At 43.2% G+C, this 12,726-nt stretch overlaps 1 protein-coding gene across 1 annotated transcript; it reads left to right on the forward strand.

The window, feature by feature from the left end:
• The first annotated feature begins 301 nt into the window (after window positions 1-301).
• On the forward strand, window positions 302-6,486 carry LOC124688724 (disease resistance protein Pik-2-like). The gene is made up of 2 exons (XM_047222364.1): window positions 302-1,167; window positions 4,303-6,486. Exons 1-2 carry the CDS (start codon window positions 311-313, stop codon window positions 6,314-6,316), a joined length of 2,871 nt encoding a protein of 956 aa, XP_047078320.1. The 5' UTR covers window positions 302-310; the 3' UTR covers window positions 6,317-6,486.
• The last annotated feature ends 6,240 nt before the right edge of the window (window positions 6,487-12,726 follow it).

Here is a 12,726-nt window from a genome sequence, read left to right on the forward strand (position 1 = left end):
CGGCAACTATTTAAGGGCGCCGGTGAAGATGCTCTAACAGCTGTCCACCCGGGGGACGGGGGATTTGATCCCCGGGGACGCCCAGCACTCCCCATATTAAATCCGGTCAGCGCCTATGGATGGCTGTCAGCCTGTCACACAGAGCAACATGATGCCACGTTCGATCATGAGGGTCTAGCAATGAATGGCTGTCATATTGTGTGTTTCTGCCCTTCATATGTAAAGTGCTTCTCCAACCATCCGAGCCTTCTTTTTCGAAACAAAAAAACCAATTCAGAGAGAGAGAGAGGGAGGGAGGGAGGGAGGGAGAATGGAGGGCGCGTCGCAGCTTGTGTCTATGGTGGGGCAGCTGGTGGGCGAGGAGTACCGGACACTCCGCAGCGTCGGCGGCCAGGTGGCGGAGCTGAGGGACGAGCTGGCCACCATGAACGCCGTCCTGCGCATGCAGTCTGATGGTGAGGACGGCTCCGTGGACCACTTTGTCCGGGAGTGGATGAATCAGGTCCGGGAGCTGGCCTACGACGCCGAGGACTGCATCCACCTCTACATCTTCCGCGTCCGGAGCCGACCCAACGACCCCTTCTTCCTCTGGTCCAGGCGGCTGTTCGCCACGCTCTTCTGTCGCCGCCGACTGGCTGATGAGATCCGGGACCTCCGCGCCCGTGCCGTCGTCATCAGTGAGCGCCATGCGAGGTACGGCCTCATCCGAGAGGCGCCGTCCAACTCCTCTTCTCTTCCCCCCGCGCCCAGAGCGACGACGCACGAGCTCCGTGCTGCCAACGACCCTGACCAGTTCGTCGGCATCAGCGACCAAGCTAAGCTCCTGGCAGCCAAGGTCGAGAAGATGGATGATAACAAGGAGCGCAAGGTGTTCTCCGTGGTGGGTTTCGGGGGCCTCGGCAAGACTACGCTAGCCATGGAGGTGTGCCGGCAGCTGGAGGCGATGTTCGAACGCCACGCGCAAGTGTCCGTGTCCCAGACATTCGACGGAAGGAAGGACCTTCAGGCATTGCTCAAGCGCGTGCTGCAGCAGATCGTCAATGTGAAAGTGAAACCCGACAACGAGAAAGGCATCAAGGAAGAGGCCTCCCCCACCCTCGGTCGAATCGACCAGATGGATCTCGATGGCCTCACCTCCACGATCGAGGAGCAACTCAAGAACAAGAGGTACGAATAAACAGTTAAACACACACATGCTTTGTGTTCACAGATTTCACCTACGCGTATTCACACTACCGTATTCAGGCACGCCTACTAGCACACCAGGAATCTAAACTACAGTACATAACATTTTTTTCTTTTTTGATGAAGGATTATTAATATTTCTCGAAATAAAACATACATATAGTTTATATAGTAGCATATATGAAACAAAAAAGTAGCTGAAAACTAAGTTGGTGCTTAGTCAAGTCCTGCGCTATTCTATTGCGTCATAATTCGTACATGCGAGTTGCAAGTTGGCCTGCAACTGAGTTTTCTCAGTTGTAAGTGGGTTTACGACTGAGATTTGTTTTTTAGTTACAAGTGGGAATGTAACTAAGAAAATATTCCAAACAATTAAATTTGCTTCGCGATTTATGCAAGTCATGACTAAGAAAAGGGTTGCAACTGAGATTTGATGACGTCATCTGACTGAGAACTAAGGTAGTTCTCAATGGACTAAGAATTAGCCAAACCCATAACATATATGTTTATACATAAACCATTTTTTTTATCAAAACAATAATTCGCATAAAGGGCAATACAACAAAAAGTTTACAGCTTGTTTCCGCATATCTTGGATGCACACATTCTCACTAACAAAAATAAGAGGCAAAATACTAGTTCATGCATGAAGTATATAGCGCTAAAGGTGGTGGAGATTCAATCTAAATACTTTGTGTCTTTGCCACCATCCATATATACATACAATGCCACATCGATCGTAATAATGCAATCATTCGCAACATAGTGGATTTGATCTTGTGATAAATGTCATGGAACAAGTGGCAGAAATACTTGCAACACTATGTATGAGAGATACAAATTAGAAGTCACATGGATGACTAAAATCATATAAAACGGGAAACCTGTATTGAAAGAACAAATGGTCAAAAGTTTTTCATGATGGCACTTGAAACACTAGTCTTTGTTATGGGTTGCTCGTTGTAAGGTCATCTATTTTGAGGATGACAAATTTGCATAGGTATGCCACAAAGTTCTATTTAGTTTCTAGATATTCATATTAATCTTTGTTAACGGGCCTATTAGAATGCACAACTATTTTTATACAACGAATTCATAGAGAATTTTCATTCTAATGTAGGTCATTCTTGATAGAATTCATCATTCCCTTGAGAATACTGGACTAAATCTACCTCCCCTTGTATGCATTCCATGTATGCAGGCGTGCTCCACCTAGTCTTGCCTAGTGGCATTCGGTATAAAATTTCCAACACCTCATGATAGTAGTCCCTCCTTGTGAAAATCTAGTGCATATAAGTTTTTTTTCAAAAGTAAAAGGGTATAAAGTTTGACAATGTATGTAGAAAAAAATATCAACATAGGAATAACATTAGATATATCATGATATAAATTTTCATGTGGTATACATTTGTTGTTGTAAATATAGTTAATTTTCTAAATGGACATGGTCAAACTTTACATCGTTTGACTTTTCAAAATTATTATAAATTGTGCAAGGACGAAGTATTACTTTTGTTACAAACAACATTGTGCATAGTCAGATTACTCTCTAAGAGTGGTATTGCCTAGACAATCGTCCTTCTAGAACCTAAACTTTGAGCCATCCTTACTATAAATTATCTGAAGTGGAAGAAGTATTTCTTCCTCGCCATGAAACTTGCACAAAAGATCGCAATACCTCGGTTTTCAATACACCTAGGATAGATTCATTGAGCCTAAGTAGTTTCTACTCAAAAGGTTTTTTACAAACTTCCTATATAAGAAGCCTAATTATCCATCCCTAAGTAGGCTATGTTTTTGTGATGAACTTCAATACCAAGAACAACCTAATCTTTTGGACGACAAAGTGTATTTTATTTTCCGTAACAATATTTTTCCATTTTACTGTCACCTTGCTAGAATCAAATATAGGTAGAAAATTATTCCCTCTTTGTAAGATTATGTTTGGCACTTGGTAGCATGATAACATATACAACAAAATGTTACGTATATAGTAATTAATTTATAAGAACCAATCTTCCATGGATAGAGTTATTTTCCTTTCTAGCTACTCATCTTTTTTCATTGCCTTCATCAACATCTTTGCACATAATATTCATCACCATCTGATAATCAATCGGAATATCTAAATTACTAAGCATAAACTTTCCTTGATCACAATAAAATAATCGTTTTGAACAACAACATATTTGGCTTTGCTGAAATAAATAAAACACTCGTATGAAAATTAATTTGAGACCCGAAAGTTACTCAAATAATATTTGGATTTTTTTAAATAGAACATGTAAACATTGTCTACCGTAGGAATTTGCGTGTAAAGTGTTGGGATTCGCCGACGGATCAATCACATGAAACTAGACGGACACACGTAGAACACAAAATTTATCGCCAAGGGTACCTGTCGCACCCTCTAATTTTTCTTTTTTTACTGATTTTCTGGTTTCTCGATACAACTTACACGACAGGACCGTGTGTATATATATACACAAAACATGAACCGACCTAGCTAGCTACTACCCAACCTAGTCGGATACTTACTGCAAAACTACCAAACTAAACAAACCGACATGTACCTAGCAAACTCCTGATACTACTATCCTAGACACGCACAGGTACGGCAACTAGCAACTAGCTAGTGTTGAAGTGTATAAGTAGCGCCTAGCCCTTTCCATCAGTTTGGACTTTTGGTTCAAGTGGCTAGTGCATGAACCTTAACATGGTTCAAATCCTGGCTTTCACAATTTATTCTAAAATCCCCGCAGCCTCCTGCCGCGCCCGGCCTCCCGCTGCCTCTTTGCCTCTCTACACGTGTTGACTTGTCTTCTCGTCTTCCCGTCACACGTGAGAGGGGGTGTTGAAGTGTATAAGTAGATTGCCTAGCCCTTTCCATTAGTTCGGACTTTTGGTTCAAGTGGCTAGTGCATGAACCTTAACAGCTAGTACATTGAATCCTACAAGGACTACAACTCACGTTGCATGTCCAAACCGGACAATGGCGAACTAATCAACCTAGCTAGGAACCAAACTAGACTCATTAACTTTTTAATTAAGATTAACTCTAACATAAAGTCACTCTAACTATATATATGTGTGTGTGTGTGCTTATAATGAAACCAGGTATCTCATCGTGATCGACGATGTATGGACCATAGCAGCCTGGGAAGTTATCCAATTTAAGTTTCCTAGAAACAACAATGGGAGTAGAATCATAGTGACCACTCGGATAGACACTGTGGCTAAAGCATGCAGCTCAGGTAGTGAGTGCAGACATCAGATCAGGCCCCTTGATGCTAAGGACTCCGAAAAGTTGTTCCTTAGTAGAGCATTTTTGTCCAAGGATGCGTCTTGCCCCAACGAGCTTGAAGCTGAAATGGGAAAAATCTTAAAGAAATGTGCTGGGCTGCCAATGGCCATTGTTAGCATTGCCAACGTTTTGGCGAGCTACCAATCGCCAGACAGTAAATTTATGTGGGAAAGAATTTGCAGATCAATTGGTCCTGAGATGGACAGCAACCCCACTATGGAGGGGATGAGGCAGATAGTCACACTCAGCTACAACCACCTACCTCACCACCTTAAGCTCTGCATGATGTATCTTAGTATTTTCCCTGAGGATTATGTGGTCTTCAAGGATCGGCTCTTGCATAGATGGATCGCTGAAGGTTTGGTGGAAGAGAAGAGGGGTTTGACATTGTTAGAGGTAGCAGAAGGCTACTACAAGGAGCTCATGAGTAGGAACATGATTGATACAGCTCCATTTGTAAGCCACAATGATGATGGGGGGGTGGAGACATGCAGGGTTCATGACATGATACTCGAGGTCATGGTGTCCAAATCCCTGGAGGCAAACTTTGCTAGCCTGGTAGGTGGTCAATATGTAGGGATGTCTTACGATAAGATACGCCGCCTCTCCATCCATGGTGTAGAACAGGGAGCCAACGATTTATCTCCACCACCCAAGAAAATGGCAGCCGGACGACATGGTAAGAGGGATTTAATGGAGGGGATGAACTTGAAACACGTCCGATCATTTAGCATGTTTGAGCTGGAAGGACACAAGCTGCTTGATCGACTGGAGGAGTTCACTTTGCTAAGGGTACTTGATCTGGAAGGCTGCAATGGCCTAACTGACAAGCATCTTCAGGATATATGCCGGATGTACCTCCTGAAGTTTTTGAGCATTAGGGGTACATATACATGTGAGATTCCTCCAAGTGTGGGTGATCTAGAGCACTTACAGATGCTGGATGCACGTGATACGAACCTGTATGGTCTACCAGAAACAGTGATAAATCTAGAGAAGCTTGAACGTCTGCTTTTCTCCAGAAAGTATACGAGGGTGCCAACGTGGGAGCCGCCTAGTGGGATATCGCGGATGAAGGCTCTGCGAGAGGTGAATAACATAGTAATCAGAGACAACATCCAGGTCGCCAAAGAGATCGGTGATCTAGAAGGACTGCAAGGCATAGGTCTGCACCTTGACGGCAGGTCAGAGATTCATAAGGAAGTCTGTAAGCATCTCACCGCCTCCTTGTGTAGGATGAACGCCCTCCGGTGGCTCAATGTTGGAGAGAACGGAGGTTCTATCGATAATACTTTGGATTATCTGATGGACCTCCATTCGCCGCCACAGCTCCTGCGTTACCTTCGGTTTGCTGGCAGGTTGTCTAGGTTGCCAGACTGGGTCGGTGCACTCTCATATCTCGTAGAGTTCTGTATGTCCTTTGGATACCTTGAGGGTGACCAACCATTCGCTGTCCTGTGCAAGGCGCCGAACCTGAGAATCATCCGGCTGCAGCAAAATTTCTACAGGGGTGACGAACTGGTTGCACGAACTACCCACAAGTTCCCGGCACTAAAGGAGTTGAGAGTCAGCTGTCCATACGAATTCCCGAGTGTTTTCAGTTTTGAGGAAGGATCCATGACAAAGCTGGAGATGCTGGAACTGCAATTCTCTGACTGCGAAAAGAGCATTGAGGGCGTGGAGCACTTGAAGAAGCTTAAAGAGGTGCAGCTTACTGGCAGCAAGGACAACCCCACAATAAAGAGTGCTCTCGAGCTCCTGAAGGAGGAAAGTGATCGGCGCTCCAAGGACAATAATCAGTTTATAGTTGGAGTCAAATACTGGTAGTGTTAATTATGCTGCCGGTGTTCTTTAAATCTGGTCGTGACGCCACCTGCTGCCGTGGTCTATATCTTTGTTTCTGTTCCCGTAAATCTGGACTGCTTGCTTTTCGCTACAGCTTTCTTCTTGTAATACAAGAGTAGTGTACTACTTGAGCGTATTTCCTTTGAATTGAATTTCCTGTCGATGCTATTTGTAACTTATTTCACAGAAGTAGACCTATCTTGTATATTCATGATCTTAATATATTATTTACTTTGTAGAAGAAAAGTACATCTATCTTTGCGCCGGGGTTCTTTTACTACAATTTACTAGTCCTATTGATAGTAGTATTTTGAATAATTAACAGGGTAATAAAATTATGACACAAATTTAGGTTGATTTGTTACCATTTAAGTGCAATTGTGCCACGGTCAGAATTTGAGACACCGATGCTACTTGCCAAACATGCATGTGACACGATTGAGACCATTCCCATTTTTTGGTCCGCAAGATTTAAATTAACTCACACCTAGCACATGGACAAAAAAGTATGCAACAATTTTTTTGGATGCATGGTTGTTTCATGTACTGAGCCTCAGTTCACCCTAAGATGCAACAGGCAGTCTGCCAATATTTTGGATTTTTTCACACATAACTAGTACAGTAGATGATGCAACTGAAATTAAGGGTGCATGCTTTGGAAAAAATTATGGAGATTCCATGTAAATTTTAGATAAATTATGTTCGAATTAAAAATACCAAAATCTGAAATGTTTTTAGAATTACCAAAATTCCATAATTTTAGTGAATTTATTTGTATACGCAAATATTTTTCCTTTGTCCTAAGATACTGGTAAAATCGGACCTTTCACTAGTAGAAAAAGGGCCTATAATCCCGGTTTGCATGGGCCTTAATGGCTCAACCCTTTAGCCCCGGTTCAAATTTACACCGGGACCAAAGGCCCCGCCACTTGGTGCGGCCAGGGGGCTCGTGGTGGAGGACCTTTGGTCCCGGTTCGTCATACGAACCGTGATTCGTTGGTCTCTGCCGCGGCAGATAAAATGGTCGTTTCTCTGCCGCGGCAGGTTCAGTGTGGAGCAGCGTTCTCTGCCGCGACAGAGAAACTGGTCATTTCTCTGCCGCGGCAGAGTTTCAGGGTTTTATATTATTCATTCAATTCTGCGATGCATACATCATTCAAGAAACCTCAAACATGGTCATGTATATATAGACATCGTCATGAAATATAGTACAAGTAATGCATGTTTACAATATATAAAGCCGGGACCGAAAGGTATCATATCTATTCATATCCGTAAGTCATAGCATTATAAACTCCCGATGGTATTCTCTAGTTCGAGCTATGACCTTGCTAAGAAAGAATCCCGCAAGTTCCTCGTGAACTGCTCGTATGCGATCCTCCGTTAAGAGAGAGTCCCGCAGGTGTTCCATCTAAATTAAAAAAAGAGATCAATATATATGGATGGAACTCAATACAATTGATGGTAATAAAATAAGATTGTGAAATATTGTTCACGTACATGAAGGACATGTATATTATTTTCTGGCTCCCGGTAACAGACCATCTCGCGAATGAACTCGCAGACGTAGTATTCACATAAGTTATTCCCGGAAACCTGCTTCAAACACTTTACGAAAGAATAGTTCGATCAAACTAATAATCAAGCATGTACACTATAAGAAAAGTTCTGATACACAACGTCAAATTTTCGTCAGGGCTGGCCCCTTTTTCGTCGCCTATGGCCTAAGACGACGATATGGGTTATGTGATCCAAATTGCGTCAGGCAAAGGCCTACCACAGATTTTTTGGTGCGTCACGTTTGTGCGCCCTTCGGCCACGGAAAATCGGACCGTTGCAGAAGTGTTTTCGGGAGGCCTCTGACTGATGACGTCATGCAAACTGACACGTGGCAGACGCCGTTAACTGTCAGTTAACGCCGTTAACCGACTGAAACCCCGTGGTAGATGGTAGGCCACACAAGGCCTGCCACGCCTTACGCGGGCCGGCCCATTTAGTTTGCGGGTTTGGCCAGCTGACTTAGTTTGACCGGTCAACTATATAACTGGGCTGGTCTATTAGGTACGTGGGTCGGGCCTAACCTCTAAGGTTGACTTTTCAAAACTTAAATGGGCCGCACTAAGCACGTGGGCCGGGAACGCCTTCGTTTGACCGGTTAAAGTATAGCTGGGCGGACCCACTGAAAAGGTGGGCCGGGCCAAATGTCTTCGTTTGACCGGTCAACACGATAAATGGGTCGGCCCACTAGTCAAGTGGGCCGGATCGAATGTCTTCATTTGACCGGTGAACACGATAAACGGGCCGGCCCAATAAGCATGTGAGTCGGGCCAGATGTCTTTGTTTGACCGGTCAACAGACAAATGGACCAGCCTAATAAGCAAGTGGGGCCCACTTTCCTGTTATCGGGCCGACCCAGTTAGCAAGTGGGGTCCACCTTAAGGCAAGTGGGCTGGCGCAATAAGTTAGTGGGCCGGCCCAATAAGCAAGTGAGACCCACTTTCCTATTATCGGGCTGACCCAGTTAGCAAGTGGGGTCCACCTTAAAGCAAGTGGGTGGCCCAATAAGTTAGTGAGCCGGTCCAAAAATAAAAGTGGGCCCACTATCCTGTTATCGGGCCGACCCAGTTAGAAGTGGGGTCCACCTTAAAGCAAGTGGGCTGGCCCAATAAGCATGTGGGGCCCACTTTCCTGTTATCGGGCTGGCCCAGTTAGTAAGTGGGGTCCACCTTATAGCAAGTGGGCTGACCCAATAAGTAAGTGGGCAGGCCCGTTTAGTTAGTGGATCGATCCATTAGCCCACTACATAATATATATGTGAGCCTAGTAAGACCCAATAGTCTTGTTGGGCCGAGGTGCGTGAAGCCCGTTGTTACTTATTGGGCAGGCCCATCTGCGATTTACTATGTTAATATGCCGGCCTGTAAGATGCTTCAGGATTTTGCGGGCCGGTCCATATGTGATTTCGCTTAATTGGGCCGTTGCCGGGATGGAAATTTATGATTTTCTTGCGCTAACAACGGCCGGTTACATACTGAGAATATTTACGCAGCACATGATTTCAGTCGGATAGCCTCACTTACCACAAGTACCATAGAAAGAATGCGCGAAAGAACCGTAGAAACTAACTAAATATTACATCAGCTGCAAGGCTTTGAAAAAACATTACATCAGCTGCAAGTCTTTGAAAAAATATTACATCAGTTGCAAGGCTTTAAAAAAATATTAAATCAGTTGCAAGGCTTTGAAAAAATATTACAGAACCTAGAGAAATTGAATGGTAATTAAACCTAGCAATACAATGAAGGGATTCAACAATCTTTTATGTTATCCGGGCACCACCTACATCTGAAACAAAGACATTACAAGTTAAGACAAAAAACAATGGATAGGCAAAGACACTACAATGTTGTTTGCCAAAGAATTTGGAACTCACCATTTCCTCGTTATAACAAGATCATTGTAATGCGTACAGATAGTCTACCAGTATGGGGCTGATATAGACTACCAATAAGCAAATAAAGAGTACATGCCGCATAGCAACAACCAGAACATTTTAACGTGGACAGATGGCAAATAATAAGCTGTGAGCTTCCTTTTGATGTGTATAATCTATACCAACATAAAAAATGTGATTTTCTAATCATTAAGCAACTGAGATAGTGCAAGATAAATAAGAAATCAAATTATTTTGTGGCTTATATAACCGAGCACGTTAGAATAAAATAACAGACTTACTACTGTCAAGTCTCATGCAACTCACCATGTTGATACACTCGTTGAAGATGTCTGATGTTGCCCTTATTTATAAACGGAGTTTTTTTGTTACTCTGCATCAAGGCACGATCATTCATGCACATACGAGTTCGAGCATGATAAACAGTATGCATGTACTCCCTTCATCCCAGAGGTATTCATGCATTAAACACCAGAAATAGTGAATGATGGGCTACATAATTACACTATATATGTGGCTGGAATCTCTCAAGAATGTGTGTTCATGCATATATACACACACGCAGGCCTATAGCAATACGAAAGATACACATACTTGAACCAGAGCAGCAGTTAATGGCCTGGCTTATGACAAACCAGATAGATACAATAGTTGTATCATTTGCAGTGCGATAAAAGCGAGACCAACATGTTCGATTACTTCCAAATTGACATGAACTACTATATAATAGAAGGCACTTACTTTTGTAACAAAGAATGAACCAGATAGTAGTTATAGTGTCAACAACTATAGAGCAGGTAATGCAAACCAACATGCTCAATTACTTAAATTGTCCATGAGCAGCATTTTACTGTCATGGCTAGTAATAAACCGTAAAGAAATTATAATCTGAACTTTGTTGTGCAGGGAACGCTAATCAATAGGTTCAGGGACTTAAAATACGTAACATGCAGCACATAGAAGGTAGTGAATGAATTGTTAGCAGGAAGTTAATTTAGTAGCTCACGACGAACTAGGCACAAATAATAATGGTATTACTTGTACAGGGAATGCAGAGTAAGATGTTCAGTGACTTCAATTTGGCACGAACTACGTAATAGAAGGTTGTTAATTTTGTAACAAACAATGGGCCAAATAGAAGTTAAGATGGCAAAAGCTATAGAGCAGGGAATGTGAACCAACATGTGTAATTACTTAAAATTGGCCATAAACTAAATAATTGCATGATGTTACTGTAATAGATATGAATGGACCAGTGTAATATCCCAGGTTTAGAGGCTACAAAATGAGAGAACATCAAAATGTGCATTGCATTCATGCATAGAAAATCCGGGGAATTTTCGGGCTTTCAAATAAAACTTGTCACGGTAACTGAAGTTTCACTTGACTTCTGGAATTGAAGTATATCATCAAGTCAAGCTCTATAAACTTCACTGTGATCTTTGCTTATATTTTGTTTTGGGTAGAGTTGATTTGATCTATGGACTAGATCAAATGGGATTAGCTTTACTATCACAACACCTTAAGTGATGGTCAAATACCAAATCCTATAAAAGATCATAGCATGGTAGTCCTTACACCAACACATTCTTTAAGAATCAAACCCTAACTTCTTAACACTTAAAAGTTAGCAATGTGGTGACCCTGCATACCACTGCATGTTGTAGTATGCCAGTCGTTGATATAACATTCACGAAGTACCAATCCGCAAATATTACATCCCTCAGAGTAGTACAACAGAACATAGCAGGTCCATAACTCATTCATTTATTATTACAAGCAACATGTACATATCACCTCGGAGCTCCTCTTGGGTCCTAAGAGGAATACTCTGGGTTCGAGGCGAACCCGACTTAACTTACAATATAAGAGTCTTACTAAGTTATACATTTTATTCCCTCGAGCAGTTAAGTACTAAGAGTTCGTACTGCTCAGATGCTACTACTACTCGGTAGGTCTAAGCTTGCTCTCCGCCGGAACCTTCCCGGGTTCCGTAGACTATGAGGTAGTCTACTCCTTCGATACCTCCAGAGAGGTCTGGTTCTTCATAGCCGATGACTTCGGCTCCTTCAGGGTCGTCGTTGTCCTCCTCCAGTCGATTCAGACAATCTAAGCAGGGGATTTAAGAGTGGTAAGAGTACGAGCGTACTCAACAAGTTCATTATAGAAAAGAGGTGTTTAATGCACTAGCTACGATATCAGACCAGAAAGTCTAATACCAATGCAGGTTTTGATAAACATTTCTTCAAGAGGTTGCTTTTATTCAGAAGAACTATGTCCGTCAGCCTTCACCGGTTTACTAGAACTTCATGGAGTTCCTTTCCGGCAGCGTTCGCGAGTTCCAAATCCCGGAACAAGGAGTGACAGGTCACGATTCATTACACTTTGCAGAGGTGTGTTGCTTTACCCATAAGAGATCTTAACCTTGGTGCCAACCGGGCAGCTTTCCCGTCCACACTTCCTTCGGTGTGAGGCCCGGTATAAGATCTAGCCAATCATGTTCCTCCGCTACCTCGAACACCCACCCTTTTGTTGCAATTCCGACCTTGGGTCCTCGCCGGTCAGCGTATCCAAAGGATACCATCCGACCTCGACTAATACCAGGCACGACGGCCTGATACCTTCGCCGGTCGTTGCAACCCCTCATAGACCGCAATACCGTGGGGACTTAGGAATCCCCAGCCTCACCGCTTGCTCCTTCGGGCGACAAGTGTACTACGGACAATGCCGTGGGGACTTAGGACTCCCCAGCATCACCGCTTGCCCCCTTGGATCACAAGTGTACTACGGTAAAGCGTTTCCGTTGATGAACGAGAGGTGGAAACACTTTTGACTACTCCGTCCCACTCCGGATCTTATGGTTAACACAGGTATTACAGCACAAGAATCACTGGACGACATTTGTTGTTTAATCCTAGATGGATATAAACCCTTGCAA

Source organism: Lolium rigidum, chromosome 2, assembly GCF_022539505.1.
Source record: "Lolium rigidum isolate FL_2022 chromosome 2, APGP_CSIRO_Lrig_0.1, whole genome shotgun sequence".
Taxonomy (NCBI): domain Eukaryota; kingdom Viridiplantae; phylum Streptophyta; class Magnoliopsida; order Poales; family Poaceae; genus Lolium; species Lolium rigidum.